Raw genomic sequence first — 21136 nt, forward strand, 5'->3', positions numbered from 1 at the left:
CGGTTTATGTATTTTTTGAGTGCCAGTCTCCAGGCCTGAATTCAGGGCCTATGCTCTCACTTAGCTTTTATGCTCATGGTTGGTGCTCTACTACTTGAGCCATAGTTTCAACTTTTGCCTGGTTAAATGGAGATAAAGTTCTCTCAGATTTAGATTTATCTGTCAAGGCTGATGGCCAAGCCCTTTTTTTTTTTTGGTGCCAATCCTGGGGCTTGAACTCAGTGCCTGAGTGCTATCTCTCAGCTTCTTTTGCTCAAGGCTAGGGCTCTACCACTTTGAGATCTACTTCTGGCTTTTTTTGTAATTTAATAGAGATAGATTTCACGGACTTTCCTACCCAAGCTGGTTTTGAACTGCGATCCTCAGATCTCAGCCTCCTGAGGCATGAGCTACCAAGTGCCTGGTTAGCCAATCTTAATTGCTGTTGTTACTACGGATATCTCCAGCTTGTTTCTTTTTTTTTTTTTGGGTGGGGGGGGTGTCCGGTCGTGGGGCCTGAACTCTGGGCCTGGGCGCTGTCCCTCAGCTCTTCAGCTCAAGGCTAGCGCTCTACCACTTGAGCCACAGCACCACTTCCGGCTTTTTTCTTTTTGCTTATGTGGTGCTGAGGAATCGAACCCAGGGCCTCATGCATGCAAGGCAAGCACTCTACCACTGAGCCACCTTCCCAGCCCCCCCCCCCTTTTTTTTTGTCAGTCGTGGGGCCTGAACTCTGGGCCTGGGCACTGTCCCTCAGCTCTTCAGCCCAAGGCTAGCACGCTACCACTTGAGCCATAGCACCACTTCCAGCTTTTTCTGCTTCAGCTCCCCTTCCAGCTTTTTCTGCTTATGTGGTGCTGAGGAATCAAACCCAGGACCTCATGCATGCAAGGCAAGAGCTCTACCACTGAGCCACCTTCCCAGCCCCCCAGCTTGTTTGTTTTTGAGACAGGTTCTCTCTGTGTAGCTCAGGATAACCTTGTATTCTTGATCCTCCTGCCTCAGCACCCTAAGTAGTCATTCTGTCAGATTTTGCTTGTGAAATATTTCCATTTTGAATAGACTTTTGGTTTGTTGTGGTTAAATAGGACTATTCTTTGCTTACAAAAAGCAATAGAATTAAGAAGTCACAATAAAAATGAAAGTGTAAAAGTTTTAGAGACCTTGCTTTCACATGAGGGACTTATCTGAATGCACAAAAGGCAGTGTCATGTGAACACACTGACATCCAGGCAATGCACTCATTCTTGAGCCTGTCTGGCTGACTTCACATCCTAACAAGTGCTGCCTTCAGCTGCATGGACAGAGAAACAGCTGCCTCCGACACAAAGCTGTCAAATGCTTTCTGTTACCTTGGAAATAAGTTTTGAACACAACAAATAATATGTACAGGTTTGTTTAGTACAGTTGGTCATGCAGTTGACTGCTCTGTAGTCTGAACACATGAAGAGTTAGTTATTGCCTTTAAATATGTTGGATGGCATTTGCATAACAACTTACACAGTTTGGCTGTGTTTGTATACAAAACTGTCTATCTGTATGGCTAGATATATCTCTCTGGATAGATATATTTGGTTCTACCTAAAGATCTGTCTGTCAGGAGATTGATTGTGTATATGGAAATACACCCTTGAAAAATGCAAGCTTTGGAGTCAGGCTGCCTAGATATGATGCTGGGCATGATGGTAATTAGTTACTCAGGAGGCAAAGGTTCAGAAGACTTCGATTCAAGTCCAGCTAGAGCAAAACTTAGCAGGATTGCATGTCAACAAAATAGGTATGGTGGGTCAAGTCTGTAGTCCCAGCTATACAGTAGGCATAAATAGGAGGATCATAGTCTGAGGCCATCCCCAGGCAAAAAACATAAGACCCTATCCAAAAAGTAACTAAAGTAAAAGATGGCTGACTCAAGTGGTAGGGTACCTGCCTAGCAAGTTTGAGGCCCTGAGTTCAACCCCTTTTCTCACCAAAAAATACATACATGTACACACACACACACACACACACACACACACACACACACACACACACACACATACACACACACACACACACACACACACACAGCCTGTTCTGACACTTAGCTGTGGAAGTAGGAAAGTTTTTTAACCTCTGTCAATAAATAAGGGTAGCAGTAACTGGCCCATTGGGTTAGTATGAGAATTAATGAGATATTTAGAATGGTACTTGACAGTATGCAATAAATAAATGTACTCTATCATTTTGTACATAGATTGGGTTCATCTTAACCTAGAATTCAGAAAGGCATCAATGTCTGAAGTTTCTCTTATTCTAGTTTTGCATCTGTATCCATGTTTGCTATGTGGTCAACATCTTTGTTATGTGGCAGTTAGTATATAGAGCACAGAGACAGACAAAAATGAACACCTGCTATTTTTACACTGGGTCAAAATGCTTGGCACACCTGACTCTTAACCGTCTGTGGTTTTTAGAAAGCTTTTATGGTTTGGAGAATAAGTAGAGTGCATGGGTGTTTTTCATTTGTCCACCACCTCCACGTACCACCACATGCTACCAACCAAGCTTTTGGTACATGGGAACAGCCATGTATTAAATAGAACAATAGCAGCCAGTTTGTACCAAATATTTAGAATAGATTATGAGATTGATAATTTGCTAAAATGAGATGAAGTTTGTGTGTCTGGTGGGAATATGACCAATGTAATATAAATAAAATTCATAAGACATTTTGAATACCAGACACTGGTGGCTCATGCCTTGAGCAAAAAAGCTAAGCAAGAGCTCAAGGCCTTGAGTTCAAGTCACAGTACCAGCACCAAAACAAAAGAAAAGAGAAAAAGGCATTTAAAGTTGAAGGCATATGATACGTAAGAATGAAGACGATATCCCTCAGTTAAACCTAAGTTTAACTCTTAATAAAATGAATATAGATTTTTAGCATATATATTTTACAAGGTAAAATCCCAGCACACATAGAACAATTTCAAGTTCAAGACCAAGCTGGATCATATAACAAGATACTATCTTTAAATCAAAGACTTAAATATTTTTTTTCTTCCCAGCCCATGATATTCTCCGTAACTTAGTATAATGTCATGTGTTATATTCTCACCAAACATTTAAAAAATAATAGGAATAAGTTTTGAAAAGGACCATATTCCATAAAAGGCTGGGTGCCAGTGGCTTATACTTTTATTTCTTACTTCTCTGGAGATCATCATTTGAGGCCAGCCTGGGCAGAAAAGTTTAGTAGATTCCTATTTGTAAAATAACCAGGATTGGGCTGGGAAGGTGGTTCAGTGGTAGAGCGCTTGCCTTGCATGCCTGAGGTTCGATTCCTCAGCACCCCATAAGCAAAAAGAAAAAAGCCGGCAGTGGTGCTGTGGCTCAAGTGGTAGAGTGCTAGCCTTGAGCTGAAGAGCTGAGGGACAGTGCCCAGGCCCAGAGTTCAGGCCCCATGACTGGCCCCCCCAAAAATAAAATAACCAGGAAAAACCAGGGCTCAAAAAGCATGGCTCAAGTGGCAGAGGATCAGCCCAGCTGTCTCCAGGCCCTGAATTTAAATCCTAGTACGGAAAAAAAATTGTTTGTAGGGGAATAGAATATTAGTTTTTTTTCTTTTTTTGAGAATCAAAGATATTAGGATTAAGAATAAATGAAGGGGAAAGTACATTATATATTTTTTTCTTTTCTTTTTTTTCTGGTCATGGAGCTTGAACTCTAGGCCTGTGCACTGTCCCTGAGCTCTTCAGCTCCAGGCTAAAACTCTACTACTTGAGCCACAGCACCACTGTTAATTGGAGATAAGAGTTTCACAGACTTTTCTGCCCAGGCTGGCTTTGGACTGTGATCCTCAGATCTCAGCCTCCTGTGTAGCTAAAATTACAGGTGTGAGCCAAGAACACCGGATATGAGCTTTTTTTCCCCTCAAGGTTGATATTCTACCACTTGAGCCATAGCTCTACTTCTCGATTTTTGCTGATTGACTGGAGATAGAGTCTCACAGACTTTCCTGCTAGGGATAGCTTTGAACCCTAATCCTCAGATCTCAGCTTCATGAATAACTAAGATTACAAGTGTGAGCCACCTGTGCCCAGCCACAATCACATATAAAGGACAGTTATATATTTTATTTTTATTTTTATTTTTTTTTCATAGGGGAAAAAGTTTATGTTTTATTCACACAGGGGCATCTCATAAAGAAGTGAAAAAAAACCCCACTGGTAATTTGGACAAAGCACATTGACTTTACTTCAATATCAAGAGGAGATGGAGAACCACCCCACCCTCACTATAGTTGATTTTACAAATATATCTGTGAATTTTGGCCCTTAGAAGAGACTTCAGGCTTAAGGGGTTCCCAAAAGTTGTGGGGGGAAAAGATTTCGAACTTAGATAAGGTGGGGATGTAGATGGGGGCCCAGTTCCTTGGGGGGCCCTCTTCCCTATCAAGTAGAAGAGTAAGAGGAACCCAGGAAAACACACAGCTTTCTAAATGGGTTGCCTCGAAGGACCAGGGCTCAGTCAGAATCAAGGGGTGGGCCTGGAACTCAGGTATAAACCCTCCCTCACCTCCCCACCTCCCCACAACTGTGCAGGGATCTTGAGAGTGAGAGAAGTTTCAACACCTGGGAATTAAACTTGAACTAGAAAAGAACGTTAGGCAGGACAGTTCACATCCTGCTCTGTGCACATGAAGGTCAAGGTTGATCCTCCCAGGCACCCGCAGAATGTGCACTAAATATTGACTACGGGCACCCAGCTTCCCCAAACACATCACAGACACTCAAGGAAACCTCTAGGAAGGGGATTTCTTTGTAGAGTGTCTTCAGGGGATAATTGCATCAGGTTTCCTAGATCAGGGAGTCTTTGTCCCACGGGCTGTGAGCACCGACCATTACAGCTTCTGGGGTGGAGGTAACACCCTGTTCCTTCCTGAGAGGTCAAGTTCAGGGAGACTGGATGACAGTAACCTTGTTTCTCTTGAGAATTTGTGGACAGGACTTGCACAGATTTCCTAGTACAGACTTTCCATTTGTTCTAGAAGGAAAGAAACAGACTTTACTAGCTCTCGTAGAAGTAGGAATTCAGTTGAGTTCACGAAAGCAGAATCCTTTCAGTGGAGCCAGCTCAGGGCTGTTTCATGTCTCCCTGTAATCCTTGAGAGGATTTTCAAAAGCCACGTATGTCAGGGCCCAGGATTTTTAAAGAACCAACTTTCTTAGTGCTAAGCACCTAGGCTCCATCAGCTAAAGGTGGTTTAGTGTTCTGCGCATGCTCAGGTAAACCAAGAAGAAATGCGAATTATGTGGTTTAACTGGGTTTACTGATTAACATGAACTAGAAACGATTTGAAGCTCTTCTTGTTATGTTATTCATGAAGGCTCAACCATTTGCTACCTCTGATAGTCACTTGGGTATTGAGAAGTCTAAAGTAGGTTAGTTTTTTGTTTTTGTTTGTTGTTTTTTGGAGTAAAAGCCATGGGCTATGCTCTCTGGGTTGAAGGAACTCCAAAATATGTTAGAACATTCCACTCCATTCATGAGCATTTATAAAGTGCATGGTGAATGTATCATTATTATTTTCTTCTCCATTTTAATTGGAGACAAAGTCTTGCTCTGTAACCCATGCTATCCTTGGATTCTCAGTCTTCTGCTTCACCCTCCCAAGTGCTGGGATTGCTGGTGTCAGGCACGTACTACTGCCTGACCCTGGAATGTATTCTTTTTTTTTTTTATTGTAAAGATACTATACAGAGGGTTACAGTTACATGAGTGAGGTAATGAGTACACTCAGTTATATGTTTTAAATGTTTCTGAGGTTATTATGAAGTGTATGAGATTTTTCTAAGGTGATAGGTTGAACAGCAGTGGACTAAATATTTTATCCTGCTTCCCAAATTCATATATTGAGTCCCCAGTAGCTTTCTTCCTTCCCTGTAACAAATGTAGCTATAATCCATCCAAGTAGCAAATACAGTATGCTATTATTCTGAATACAGTATTACTGTTTTTTAACATAATGTTTTGTGTTAGTTTGTTTCTTTGTGATGTTTATGTTGTTTTCTTTCCTTTTTCACCAGTTTACTAGTAATAGGATACCACTTCTTAATTTTGGAGTGGAAATTAGCTTTCTAAAATCTTTAACTCCAAGTTTAAAAGAAATAAAAAATTTTTTATTCTAGGTTGACCTATCAAAGGATCTTCCTCACTGGAACAAACTTAAATCCGATGAGAAGTATTTCATCTCTCACATCTTAGCCTTTTTTGCAGCTAGTGATGGAATTGTAAATGAAAATTTGGTAAGATTCTTTATTATACTTTTGTTCCTATTCAGCAGTTAAATGCTGATAATGTTAGTAAGTCTCTTTAGGTTGATTCTGAGAAAGAAAATCTAAGGAATGGGCTAGATAAAGCTTAATTCTTAAAATTACTTTTCTGATAAAGTGTCAGAGGAAGGGATAACTTATCTGTCTTATATATCATTTGACCTATTAAATGCCATAAAATCAAGCATAATCTGTACCAATAAAAACTACATACAGGGCTGGGAAGGTGGCTCAGTGGTAGAGCGCTTGCCTTGCATGCCTGAGGCCCTGGGTTCAATTCCTCAGCACCACATAAGCAAAAAGAAAAAAAGCCGGAAGTGGCGCTGTGGCTTAAGTGGTAGAGCGCTAGCCTTGAGCTGAAGAGCTGAGGGACAGCGCCCAGGCCCAGAGTTCAGGCCCCACGACCGGACCCAAAACAAAAAACAAAAAAAACTATATAGAACAAGGAATGTGGGTCAGTGGTAAGTGCTTACCTAGAATCTAACCTTATAAAGCAACAACAGAAGTGGCACAATGCACAAACTTGATTTTTATTCTCATATATAAAAACCTAGTAGAGAACTTGCAACTGATAATGGCTTCAGGCTCTGTATATATCACTAGGTTCTGGATTCTCATTTTATTTAAAAATGTGCTGTGGTTCTTGATTAGAATGTACAGTTTGTTGTTAAGGAACATGCATAGAAGATACAAATTTCCATTGTAGATTAGAAGAGGCTTCAGTAGATCTGTCTGCTAGCAAAAATCCAAAATTCTTCAAAGCCAAATTTCTATTTTTAATAGATACTCTAAAATCTATTTGTTTCTATGGGCTTTATGTGGAGTGGGTGGTGTAGTTCAGTGGTAGAGCAACTGAAAAGAGAAAAAAGAAGACAAGGGGAAAGAACATCAAACCAAAAACGTACAGCAAAATTTTGGGCGTGTTAAGTGGATAAATACTACTGCTTAAGGTTCTTGTTAAATGATTTATAAAGTGTTTTTGGCTTGTTCGTTGTGTGACTGGCAGTTTTTAAGTGATAATTCTGATGTTCAAATGTGGTTGCACAGTGTTTTAATCTTGTGTTTCATGACATCTCATAGCAGTGAATCTGTCTTTTCCCTTCATTTTCTTAGGTGGAGCGCTTTAGTCAGGAGGTACAGGTTCCAGAGGCTCGCTGTTTCTATGGCTTTCAAATTCTAATCGAGAATGTTCACTCTGAGATGTACAGTTTGCTAATAGATACTTATATCAGAGATCCCAAGAAAAGGTATTACTGCTGAAATTTATTTAGAAAGTTTCTACTATTGTTTAAGAGAAGAATTTATTCTGAAAACTAAATGTTAATGAATGGTTATTCAGATATCAAGTGATGATTTTGAGTATGGTATTTTTTGTTTTCTGTTGCTTAGTAATATTTGTTTGACAACACAAACCTTATAAGGCCCAGTTAATCTTTGGATACTGTATACTAACTTAAAAAACTGTTTATTAGCACATTCTGTTTATGAATTAAACCATCATGTTTTGTTATTTTTATATCAAGCCAGATCATTCTGTATTTTATGAGCATGCAAAAATGTAGGAAATGCAACTACCATAGATTTACAATTAGTGTCTATGATTAAACTATTAAAATTTAAGAAAAATAAGTAACTTTTCCATGAATTCTTTTGTTTCTACAGGGAATTTTTATTTAATGCAATTGAAACAATGCCATTTGTTAAGAAAAAAGCAGATTGGGCCCTGCGGTGGATAGCAGATAGAAAATCGACTTTTGGTATCTAGCTCTAATTTATGTATAATTAAATTTGCATTAGGTGATATGGTTCTATTTCTTGTGGTAGTAATCAAATTCATAGTGTGGAAAATAACTACAGGCTTTTGTTATTATCATGATTCCTAATGATTAATTGGAAATCAGCCATAAAATAAAGCTGTTACCTATTTTATTTAATAACTTAGAACTGGAAAAGTTGAGATGTTGGTGCATAATGACAGGTAAATAAGAGTTACATATATTCTACTAAGTATTACAGCACCTACTTTTAGAAATGCTTGTTAAGCTTGGGTGCCAAGCTCATGCCTATAATCCTTGCTACTTTAGGAGACTGAGGATGGGAGAATCATGGTTCAAGCATATGATAATTAATATTAAATTGTAGCATTTACAGATTTGTCTTTGCTATAATTCCTTTGACAAAGTAGGTGCTCAGTAAGCACTTATTTAATTTATACTTCTGGATTTTTTTTTCCAAAAATGGATTTTAAAATTGTGCTACAGAAGTAAAGTCTTTCATGTTTTAGTTTAATATAGATAATTTGGATGAATTTATTTGATATAATTGACGTATTGATTTAAGATAGTCAGGGAAGAGAATAAGGAAAAACCAGAGTATTCTTTGACTTTTTTTTTTTGCCAGTCCTGGGGCTTGAACTCAAGGCCTGGGCACTGTCCCTGAGCTTCTTTTGCTCAAGGCTAGCACTCTATCACTTAAGTCATGGTGCCACTTCTGGCCTTTCTGTTTATGAGGAATGGAACCCAAGGCTTTATGCATGTGAGACAAGCACTCTACCATTTTTTAACTTAGTCATTGTTTTGAAAATTAGATAAATATTAATTTTCTTCATTGAATGCTTATAATTTCTAAAAATAGATTTTAATGTTTCTTATCCCCTACCATTTCTATAATCTCCACTGAATTCTGGTTGTATTAAATAAGTAGGGGCTGTGTGTTTGGTTCTGCAATAAGTACTGAGATGTAAACCAGGATGTCATTTACAACAGAGGTCAATGGTTTCCTAAAGCACTTAACTGCCTTTGTCTCGTAGAAGACTATGAGACTATGTCATTATGCACCAAAGACAATGAGCCTGTACTTCATAAGTATTTCTCTTAAGCATATGCAGTATTGTGACATAGTAACTTACAAATATCTTTTGGATTATACTTCCCCTGGAGAGGTTATCAGAACTAATGATACCAGTAGAGACATTTTAGGGTTTTGGGTTTTTTTTTTTGTACAGTCGTGGGGCCTGAACTCAGGACCTGGACACTGTCCTTCAGCTCTTCAGCTCAAGGCTAGCGCTCTACCACTTGAGCCACAGCACCACTTCCGGCTTTTTTCTTTTTGCTTATGTGGTGCTGAGGAATCGAACCCAGGGCCTCAGGCATGCAAGGCAAGCGCTCTACCACTGAGCCACCTTCCCAGCCCCGGGATTATTATTATTATTTTTTTAACAAAGCCCTTACCTAATAGTGAGTAACCTCTTAAGTTGGCCCATATATGTTTAGCAGAAAATAGTATTTTTACTTATATGATAGGATATTTTGCCCAAAAGATAGTTATTATTTTCAACTTGGTTTATCTACATTTTTTTTTATCTACATTTTTTAAAATTGCACATGTTTGGCAATATTTTTTCATAGTATGTCGAGAACCATAAGTTTTTTTTTTTTTTTTTTGGGTCTGGTTGTGGGGCCTGAACTCTGGGCCTGGACGCTGTCCCTCAGCTCTTCAGCTCAAGGCTAGCGCTCTACCACTTGAGCCACAGCGCCACTTCTGGCTTTTTTCTTTTTGCTTATGTGGTGCTGAGGAATCGAACCCAGGGCCTCAGGCATGCAAAGCAAGCGCTCTACCACTGAGCCACCTTCCCAGCCCAAGAACCATAAGTTTTGAAAAATATAAACCTCAGCAACCTCTTCGCTCAGAGAGGAAGACATTTGTCATAAAATCTGCATTGTTTCTTACTCTAATTCCATACACACACATACATAAACATATATACAAATTATACTCATAAATGTGAGTCATATGTAGCTTATAGACAAATCACCTTTTTTTTGTGCCACTCTTGGGGCTTGAACTCAGGTGATGTCCCTGAGGTTTTTGTTCAAGGCTAGCACTGTACCACTTGAACCACAGCTCTAGTTCTAGCTTTTGGGTGGTTAATTGAAGGTAAGAGTCTCACATCCTTTCCTACCTGGGCTGGCTTTGAACTAAATCCTCAGATCTTAGCTTTCTAGGGAGATAGGATTTCAAGTGTGAATCACTGGTGTCTGGTGCAAATCACCTTTTTGTTTATATGGAAGGCTGTCTTTTGTTCATATACCAAGGCCTGGACAAGACACAGGATTTAAAGTAGACTTATCTTTCTGTTTTAGCAGGTAGAGGTAGAAAATTTCTTTCTTTGAGGACTTGTGGCTATAGCAGTAATGGTCATTTTATTTCTTGGCAAAATATTTATGGTACTGTAAAAAAGAGAATTTGTATGTTCATAAATTTTTGTCTACAGTGCATGCTTTTTCAGGAAGTGAAATTCTTCTGTCTCCCAGGGGAAAGAGTGGTGGCCTTTGCTGCAGTAGAAGGAGTTTTCTTCTCTGGATCTTTTGCTGCTATATTCTGGCTAAAGAAGAGAGGCCTCATGCCTGGACTCACTTTTTCCAATGAACTCATCAGCAGAGATGAAGTAAGGAATGAACTGTTCTTCTAGTTTATATTTGTATTCAGATGTGGTATTCATTTAGTTTCCTTTCTCTTAGGTAAAGCTTCTACCAATATAAATATTCTGGTAATTAAAAGAAAATAGGAAGTCATGTGTTCCTTGGCTTGGAAGACACTGCATTTTCCCTCCTGGTGTCTTATCATTTTTCTGCTCATCCTTAAATATTGATGTCACCTTCTGGTTGGTCATGTTCAAGTGCAGTCAGCTACGATCTAAACGCTCTTAACTCCCTACATTGTATCTTTTATCTTAGTCTTTTTTGAGCTTCAAACCCTTATATTCAAAGGCATGTTAGGTGTTTTTCTTGTTTTCCTTTTCTGGAAGACTTCACAAGTATCAACAACCTGCTATTTTAGAAATCAATAATCTGTCTTCTAAAACTTGTTCTTCCTTCTGTTTTCCCTTCTGCAGTGAGTGTTTGCTATCATCTCTCCTTCTGCCTGAAATATCTCCCATTTTCCCTACCCTGTTTGTTTTTGTGGTTGTTGTTAGTTGTGGGGCTTGAACTCTGGGCTTGGGCACTGTCCCTGCACTCTTCAGCTGAAAGCGAGTGCTCTACTGCTTGAGCCACAGCACTACTTCCAGTTTTCTGGTGGTTAATTGGAGATAAGAGTCTCATGGGAAGTGGCGCTGTAGCTCAAGTGGTAGAGCGCTCACCTTGAGCTGAAGAGCTTAGGGGCAGGGCTCAGGCCCAGAATTCGAGCCCCATGACCACCACCACCACCACCACCACCACCAAAAAAGAGTCTCATGGACTTTTCTGCCTGGGCTGGCTTTGAACTGTTATCCTCAGATCTCAGCCTCCTGAGTAGCTAGGATTACTAGGTGTGAGCCACCATGCTGGCCCTACCCTGGTTTTTTTCTACTTGTTGACCACTTCTCAAACAAGTCAAGTCAAAACTTTACTGATCCAATTAGGTAAAATAAGCCACTTTTTTGTTTATGTTTTCCTTTGAAAGCTAAATCTTCCTCTTTCTTTTTTTTTTGGGGGGGGTGTCCAGTTGTGGGGCCTGAACTCTGTGGGGCCTGGGCGCTGTCCCTCAGCTCTTCAGCTCAAGGCTAACGCTCCACAACGCCACTTCCGACTTTTTTCTTTTTGCTTACGTGGTGCTGAGGAATGGAACCCAGGGCCTCAGGCATGCAAGGCAAGCGCTCTACCACTGAGCCACCTTCCCAGCCCAATCTTTCCCTTTCTTAAATCCATACATTGCACTTACCTCTTGGCTCTGGTAGACTCTTAAGTTCTGTAACATGGAGACCTGGTCCTAGTTTGTCTCCTATTCTCAGTGTTCACATGTGAGCTGCCAGCTTGTAATATTTTCCTTACGAGTGCCTAGACTATTTTAAGGTTATTTATTTTTTATTTTTTATTTTTAGGTTATTTATTTATGTATTTACTTATTTATTGCTGGTACTAGTGCTTAAACTCAGTCCCTAGTGCTCACTCTTGGCTCTTTTGCTCAAGGCTGATGCTCTGCCACTTGAGCCACTTGGCTTTTTGCTGATCCATTAGAGATAAAGAATCTCACAGATCTGTTTGCCTGGAGTGGCTTCATACTGCAATCCTCAGACCCCTGCCCCCCACTAGTTCTTGGCTTAAGGTTATTTTTATGTTAGTCTATAATATTTAAAGACAAAGTTTACACTTGCCTTATTCATTGTTCTATTCTAGATAGGATGAGAGTTTTTATTAAGTATTTTATGAATTTGCTTCATTTTTAATATTTATTGCAAAACATATAACAAAATAACTTTATTTTGTTTATATAACCTATAAACTCTTACATTAAAATTTTTTCATTAGCATGTATTAGTTGTGCAGGGAAGTTTCATTGTGATATTTTTACTCATGTAAGCAGTGTACCCTAATCTAACTCATCCCTCTCTTCCTTACTCCCATTTCTTAAAAACTTTTCATTGTTCTATTTTCATGTATATATAAAGTATATAAAGTACTTTGAGCATATTTACTCTCATTCACTCCCTCTTTTTAGTCCTCCGGGTTCCTTGGTACTTGACCTCCCAACATAGCCTAAAAAAATCTTAAATTTTATGTGCTATACACTTCCAGAGATAAGTTAAATGCTCACATATATTTGATTCTTTGCTTGTTAACATTTAACTTTCTAATGCAGTTGGAATTTATTTAATGGAATTATTTATAGAATGGAATCTAAATATACTCAGTTGAGTGTAATAAAATGTTAGAATTTATCTTAACTTTAATTCAAATACTTGGGGAATTTTTCCAATTTCTTCTCTATTGACCTGTCCTATTTATTACATATTATTTTATTATGATAAAATCCTTGTCAAGGTTATTTTCCCAACCTCATTGAAACTAATGAAACTAATTCCATTCATTAATTGATATAACAATTATGAATGCCTACCTTTAATTTACTGGTCTCTGCAGTAAATAACAAGCTGTCAGTTCTAATTAACACTTTAACATCTCTCTGTAATTTAGTTGACACAGCCTTTGGTAATTTGAATCAGGTCTACTGCAGTAAATTTCCTAAGATTAGTTGTTCAAGGAGATTGGTTTGAGAGTTTCTTATGGGAATGACAATTAGGTTAATAATCCTTGGAATGCAGTGTTTGTTTTGAGGGGTTTACCTTGTAGTTGTTTGAGTTTTTGTTAATTCATTTGAAACACCCAAGGAACTCTGATTTGTAATCCATTAAAGCATACATCCCATCCTCCTCCTACCTTCCTTGTTGCTTATAAAATTATTACTGCCTATGTATAGTTTAGAAATGTTTATTGATAGCTGGAGGCAGAAGGATAAGTTCCTGATCCAGCAATGCTTTCCAAAATGCTTTAGTTGCAGTCTTTTGTTTGTGAATTTCTCTCTCTTTCTTTTTTTCTCCCTCCCTCCCTCCCTCCTCCCCCTCCCTCCCTCCCTCCTCCCCCCTCCCTCCCTCCCTCCTCCCCCCTCCCTCCCTCCCTCCTCCCCCCTCCCTCCCTCCCTCCCTCCACCCTTTTTCCCCCCTCCCTTCCTCTCTTTCCTCTCCTTCTCTCTCCTTCCTCTCCTTCTTCTCTCTCTTTCCCTTTCTCTTTTTCTCTCCCACTCTTGCTCCTCCTCACAAAGGGATTTCATGGTTTGACTGCTACAAGTCAGATTTTGAGTACAACACATCCTGAAAATAATTGTTTAATGTTAATATTTGCTGCCATTTAATGTTACTGAATTGGTATTTAATGAGATTTGAAGGGAAGTTCCTGGCCATCTTACCATCTCTTTCATCTGGCACTCTTGGGACCTACTTGGTAAGATGCTGAAAACATCAGGGGGTGCAAATAGCTGATTAAAAGTTCTTCTACCACTTGTAATCCTAGCTACTCAGGAGGCTGAGCTCAGAGGATCATGGTTTGATGCCAGCCCAGGCAGGAAAGACCAAGAGACTCATCTCCAATTAATCACAGAAAATAGGAAGTGGTGCTGTGGCTTAAAGTGGTAGAGTGAAAAACCTTGAGTGAAAAAGCTCAGAGATAGCACCTAGGCCCTGAGTTCAAACTCCATGACTGACCGCCCCCCCCCCCTCCCGCCCCCCCAGAATTCTTCCACTATATTTGTTTTCTCTTTAGGGACTTCACTGTGACTTTGCTTGCCTGATGTTTCAATACTTAGTAAACAAGCCTTCAGAAGAAAGGGTCAGAGAAATCATTGTTGATGCTGTCAGAATTGAGCAGGTAAGTAGGCGAGTTCATGTAGTCAGCACACCTGCCTTTTTCTGTTGTCTGTACCATTCTCATATTTTATTTTAACTTTTTGAGATGGCTAATCACTACATTGCACTTCTGGGCTAATATAGTCTTCACACTTCAGCCTCCTGAGTAGGTGGGACTATAGGCAAGTACCACTGTGTTCAGCTATACCAGTATTGTGCTGAGTCATGTTATTGTGTAGGTAGGTCAAAACAATTATCAGCAAGTTTATATAGTCAGTTTAACAGTACTAGTACATGGTATATTGTAATTATTGCATGCTTATGATTTGGTTTGTAAGATTATTATATATTAAAGATATTTAGGTTTTCTTTGTAAATAAACTAGTTGCAGGGCTTTTTTTTCTGTTCCATTGATTTTTTTCTGTCAAATTTCTTACCATAACTGTTATAATTATTGTAGCTCTATATATTTTTAGCTACTGGAGGGCAAAGATAGTTTTTTGTTGGTTTTATAGTCTCAATAATGTAGCAGGTTACCCAGCTTGCCACACACTAAATATTCATATGTCATAAATCAATAAGTAAATTAATTATTGAGTATTAAAACTTAAATTTATGTCATATTAAGATTTTTGGCTAGGAAAAAACTAGATGTTCCACTTAGAGTGTACTTTTATCATTGTAGCGAACTAACTTAAAAATAAAATTTCCGTTTTTTTTGTTTTTTTTTAATCGGTTCTGGGACTTGAATTTAGAGCCTGGGCACTGTCCTTGAGCTCTTTTGCTTAAGGCTAGCGCACCACCACTTTGAGCCACAGCTTCACTTCTGGTTTTCTGGTGGTTAATTGGAGATAAGAGTCTCATGGACTTTGCTGACTGGGCTGGCTTTGAACCATGATCCTCCAGATCTCAGCCTCCTGAGTAGCTAGGATTATAGGCATGAGCCACCAGTGCCTGACAAATTTTAGGATTTTTAAATACTGCATAATTTAATAGGTATGGTTTTTATGTTGAGAGGGGAGAAAGTATATGTATTTTTAATGGTTTTGCAGTTTTCATTTTAAATGGTTAGTATGACTTCATTTTCTTCTCTATTAACACTTTTTAACATTGTTTTTTAATATTCCAATCTCAAAATCCATTTCTATTTTTCCTCATAGTCTTTCTTTTGTTTGTTTTTGTGCTGGTACTGGGGCTTGAACTTAGGGTCTCACACTCTTGCTTGGCTTTTTGGTAATGGCTAGTCTCTATTGCCTGAATCATTCTTTCACTTCCAGCTTTTTGTTGCTTAATTGGAGATTAGAATCACTTAGATTTTTCTGCTCAGTCTGGCTTCCAACTGTGACCCTTGGATGGTAGCCTCCTGTTTAATTGGGCTATGGATGTGAGCTACTAGCACTGGGCTCTTGTAGTCTTTATTGAAATTTCTCTTTCCTGCTTGCCTTTGATAATTATACACTCTCTGACAATTATCTTTGATGCATCCTTATCTAGCATTTCAGAACAAAGCATCTTTTTCTATTGAGAAAAATATGTGAATTTGATAATAGTTGCTTTATTTTGGCCCTTCTGGAAAGTGAAATAATATAACTAGAAATTCCCCAAACATTTGTAATCAAATGACTATCACTTGCCACGTTAATTTATCCTACAGTCCTTAAATAAAATGAATCTTAGAATAGTACTAAAACTGACCCTCTGTTTATTCAGAAAATGCATATTTATTATGTTGTCATTGTACCTTATTCTGGTTTTATTTATATGCCAGGAGTTTTTGACGGAAGCTTTGCCAGTTGGCCTCATTGGAATGAACTGTGTTTTGATGAAACAGTATATTGAGTTCGTAGCTGACAGATTACTTGTAGAACTTGGATTCTCAAAGGTAAAATGTTTTTATAAGTGTCACTAGTAGTCAAAGTACTCATGTCAAGTCCCCCAAATATTTTCTCACTAAAATCATTTGTAATATACTATTCTACTTTCAAAATGTTCATGACAGTGACAGCGACACATTAAAAAAAAAGTTGATTTTGCAAAATTGAAACCTCTTGTTTCCATATCACGAAGATCATTTTGATTGATATCACTTTATGTGGTCATATGTACATAGCTATTGGGCTATAGTGAATCTCTGCTAGGACTATACTAGGCATATACTAATTATTGCAAATGAGGGAAAACAGAGCCTGTGTTTCTTTGGGTCTGACTTACTTTACTTAAAAAGATTTTTTGCAAAGTCTTTCTATTTCCTTGTGAATGGGACGATGTCATTCTTTCTGATGGAAGCATAGAGTTCCATTGTGTGTGTGCGTGCATGTGTGTGTGTGTGTGTGTGTGTGTGTGTGTGTGTGTGTGTGTGTATACATATATATATGTATATATATATATATATTTTATATCACGTTTTCTTGATCCATTCATCTACTGAGGGGCATTTGGATTGATTCCATATCTTGGCTATGGTAAATAATGTTGCAGTGAACATAGTTCTGCTTTAGTGGGACCTTGTTTGTGGTCATTTGGGTAAATGCCCAGGAGTGGGATTGGTGGGTCATAGGGGAGCTCTATGTTTAGTCTTTTGAGGAAGCTCTATACTATTTTCCAGAGTGGCTGAACCAGTTTACATTCCCACCAACAGTGTAGTAGCGTTCCCTTTTGGTCACATCCCGGCGGGCATCTGTTATTTGTTTTCTTCTGTTTTTTTTTTTTTTTTTTTCCTTTGTCAGTTGTGGGGCTTGAACTCGGCTTGGGTGCTGTCCCTGAGCTCTTCAACTCAAGGCAGCGCTCTACTGCTTGAGCCACAGCACCACTTCCTGTTATTTGTTTTCTTGATAATGGCCATTCTAATTGGGATGAGGTAGTCCCAATGTTGTTTTAATTTGCATTTCTTTTATGACCAGAGATGTTGACCATTTCTTCATGTGTCTCTTGGCCATTCTTATTTCCTTTACAGAGAAGTCTCTTTTTAATTCTGTAGTTCACTTATTAATGGGGTGGTTTTTTTTTTGAGGATTTGTTTTTGGGAGGTTTAATTTTTTGAGCTCTAAATATATTTTTGATATGAAGCCCCTTGTGTGTTGGATAGCTAGTGAAAATCTTCTCCCAATCTGTGGGCTTTCTATTTATCTTGCTAGCTATGTCCTTTGCCCTGCAGAAGCTCTGCAGTTTATGCAATCCCATATATTGAGCCTTTCTTTGATTTGTTGTTTCTGGATCTTAGGAAGTTTCAACCTGTGCCAAGGAGCCCTAGTGTTTCCCCTAACCCTTTCTGTTATATTTTCAGGATATCTGCTCTTACCTTGAGGTCTTTGATCCATTTGGAGTTGATTCTGGTACAGGGATTTAATATATAAGGATCTAACTTCTGTGTTTTGCACATGTATAACCAATTCTGCCAGCACCATTTGTTGAAGAGGCTGTCATTCTTCCATCCTGTGTTTTTGGCTCCCTTATCAAATATTACGTGGCTATAGGTCTGTGGGTTCATTTCTGAGTCTTCTATTCCAGTGGTCCTCAGGCCTGTTCATGTGCCAGTACTAAGCTGTTTATTTTTTTGTTTTTTTTGTTATAATAACTATGGCTTTACAATAGAGTCTGAAGTTTGGTATTGATATTCCTTCAGCACTGTTCTTCCTGCTAAGGATTGTCTATGCTATTTGGGGTCCTCTATTATTCCGTGTGAATTCTTGGATTGCTTCTTCTATGTCATTAAATAATGTTGTTGGGATATTGATGGATATTCATGTAATTCATTTAAAATGAACAACTCAGTGATTTTTACCTGTATTCAGACTTGTGTAACCATCATAGCAATATACTTTAAAACATTTCTATCACTCCAAGGAGAAAATCTATTCCAATGAGCCATCAGTCATTCCCCTGCTCCCCTGCCCCACAACTATGGTCCTGGCAACCACTAATCTAATTTCTTTCTTTATAGATTTGCCTGTTCTGTATAGTCCATTTGTTATAAGTGGAATTGGCTTTTTGGTACTCTTCTTTCCTTTGTATGATGGTTTCATGATTTATTCATAATCTTTTCATCTTTTCATGTGCTTGTTTGCCTTTTGTATATCTTCTTTAAAGAAACACCTATGTGTATTAAGATCTGCTCACTTTTAAAGTTAGGTTATTTGAATATATTCTTAGCTGTGACATTGAACATTGCTGCTCTGATTCTCCTAAAATGAAAACTCTTATTCTTTTGGGCCTTGTGAATCCATGAACTACCTCTAGTTTCTATAAAGTGTTTCCACCTATGTTTCTTGAATTCAGAAGGAATAAAGAAACAATGTGCATATCACATTTATTTTATTTATTTTATCTTTCCTCATTATGGTTCCTCATTGTCAATTTGTTGGTTATTACTTTATGAACTAAGAAATGTATTTAGAACTACAGGACACTACAGCAGTTTGTAGATCATGTGTAGTGACAAACTACTAGTAACTAACACCTGTGAAAACTGGCTGGAGTCTCTAGGGTATATTGGGTTACTTGAGCTGTGAAAACATTTTCCTCCAGTCAATATTAAATATTGTATTTCCTGAAATAATACTTTAAGGGATAATAATTTTTAAGGGATAGCAGTATAGTTTCTTTGAGAGCTTAGTAAGTAACATGAAAATTTGTCAGGGTGACCCTATCAGTGACTAGGCAGATGTCAGGACATGCAAGCTCAGTATTTTGGGTCAGTTTTGCTTTTCTGTGTGATATAATTTGACTTCTTCAGAATGACTAATGACACTTCTTTTGTTTTCAGGTTTTTCATGCAGAAAATCCCTTTGATTTTATGGAAAACATTTCTTTAGAAGGGAAAACAAACTTCTTTGAGAAACGAGTTTCAGAGTACCAGCGTTTTGCAGTTATGGCAGAAACCACAGATAATGTGTTCACTTTGGATGCAGATTTTTAAAACCCCTCCCCTATTTAAAAACACTATAAACCCTATTCTGGTAAACAGCAGTCTATATTTCTGGTTTTTTGGTTTTTTTTTTTTTTTTTTTTGGAAATCAGGGCCTGGTTGCTGTCTCTGAGCTCTTTTGCTCAAGGCTAGTGCTCTACCACTTTGAGCCACAGCTCTACTTCCTGCTTTTGTTTTTAATAGGAAATTTTTCCTTTAAGGGAATGGAAGTTTGACTGGAAGGAAATCTGAAACCAAATTCTAATCAAGCTAAATTTATACAAACACACTGTCATTTTCCTTTATAACAACAAGAATGTGACCTAACTTTTTGTCACTAGAATACAAGGTAGGATTGAAAATATGGGTTGAAGGGTCGGATAAGAGTTTGAAGTAGGGGGCTGGGAAGGTAGCTCAGCGGTAGAGTGCATGCCTTGCAAGCATGAGGCCCCGGGTTCAATTCCGCAGCACCACATAAACAGAAAAAGCCGGAAGTGGTGCTGTGGCTCCAGTGGTAGAGCTCTAGCCTTGAGCTGAAGAGCTAAGGGACAGCGCCCAGACCCAGAGCTCAGGCCCCATGACCGGCAAAAAAAAAAAAAAAAAAAGAGTTTGAAGTAGCCGGGCGCTGGTGGCTCACTCCTGTAATCCTAGGTACTCAGGAGGCTGAGATCTGAGGATCACAGTTCAAAACCAGCCCAGGCAGGAAAGTCTGTGAGACTCTTATCTCCAGTTAACCCCCAGAAAACTGGAAGTGGCGCTATGGCTCAAGCAGTAGAGCTCTTGCCTTGAGCTGAAGAGCACAGGGACAGCGCCCAAGCCTAGAGTTCAAGCCCCACGACCAACAAAAAGAAGAGAGAGTTTGAAGATTTGCACTTACTTATTTGTATGACCCTGGGTGAATCAGGTAATCTCTGTAAACATCAGTGTACTTATCTTTGAAATGGGTGCAATAGTATATATATATATATATATATATTTTTTTTTTTTTTTTGGTCAGTCATGGATCTTGAACTCTGGGCCTGGGTGCTATCCCTCAGCTCTTCCGCTCAAGGCGAGTGCTCTACCACTTGAGCCACAGTGCCACTTCTGGTTTTCTGAGAGGTTTATTGCAGTCTCACAGAGTTTCCTGCCCGGGCTGGCTTTGAACTGCGATCCTCAGATCTCAGCCTTCTGAGTAGCTAGAATTATAGGCCTAAGCCACTGACACCTGACTAGTATATTCTTCAATTCTTAGTGGTATGAGGGTTAATAGGCCAAAATAAGTGCTTACCCAGTAATTCTACCTCTGAGGCCACTAGTACTACCAATTCTTATTAATGAGATTAATTGCCATGGTACTGTGATTCATGCTGTCTTCTCCTCAAAGTAATTATAATTCTAGGTCTTAAAGATGTTGATTCATAAATTTTTAAGGTTTGGAGGCAGAATATAAGGTTTTCCTTAGAAAAATCAGAGTCTCATCAACTTGGAAATGACTTCATTGCTCAGTGTTTATTTCCTTGGGGATGCATGATTAATGGAGTGGAAGCTAGGAAGTTGACCTTGTAAGTAAAACGATTCTTCAGGAATTAAAAAGGTAACTGTTGCCAGATTTAACCCTGGAATGTTTAGAACCAGGACTAGAAGAGGCAGTACCCCCAAGTATATTCTCATCTGTTTCACCCTCTAGAATCTAGTGATAGAATACCCTGGGGCCAGGGGCCTGTGTCTTATGCCAGTTAATTCTAGTTAGTCAGGATGCTGAGATCTGAGCTTTGCAATTTTTATTCAGTTCAGGCAAGGAAG

At 38.7% G+C, this 21136-nt stretch overlaps 1 protein-coding gene across 4 annotated transcripts in view; it reads left to right on the forward strand.

The window, feature by feature from the left end:
• Rrm2b (ribonucleotide reductase regulatory TP53 inducible subunit M2B) overlaps nt 1-19744 on the forward strand; it is a 30995-nt gene extending 11251 nt beyond the window's left edge. For 3 of the 4 annotated variants that reach the window (XM_042672951.1, XM_042672949.1, XM_042672952.1), the window contains exons 3-9: nt 6147-6263; nt 7404-7537; nt 7953-8047; nt 10604-10737; nt 14366-14470; nt 16217-16330; nt 19211-19413. In XM_042672951.1, coding sequence (XP_042528885.1) covers nt 6147-6263; nt 7404-7537; nt 7953-8047; nt 10604-10737; nt 14366-14470; nt 16217-16330; nt 19211-19363 — 852 coding nt within the window. In that variant the 3' untranslated portion in view covers nt 19364-19413. Of the gene's footprint in view, nt 1-6146; nt 6264-7403; nt 7538-7952; nt 8048-10603; nt 10738-14365; nt 14471-16216; nt 16331-19210; nt 19414-19555 lie in introns of those variants that run through there. The other variant, XM_042672950.1, reaches the window with a different exon arrangement.
• The last annotated feature ends 1392 nt before the right edge of the window (nt 19745-21136 follow it).

The sequence above is a fragment of the Dipodomys spectabilis genome, unplaced genomic scaffold (genome assembly GCF_019054845.1).
Source record: "Dipodomys spectabilis isolate Male_0828 unplaced genomic scaffold, ASM1905484v1 ptg000783l, whole genome shotgun sequence".
Lineage (NCBI taxonomy): Eukaryota > Metazoa > Chordata > Mammalia > Rodentia > Heteromyidae > Dipodomys > Dipodomys spectabilis.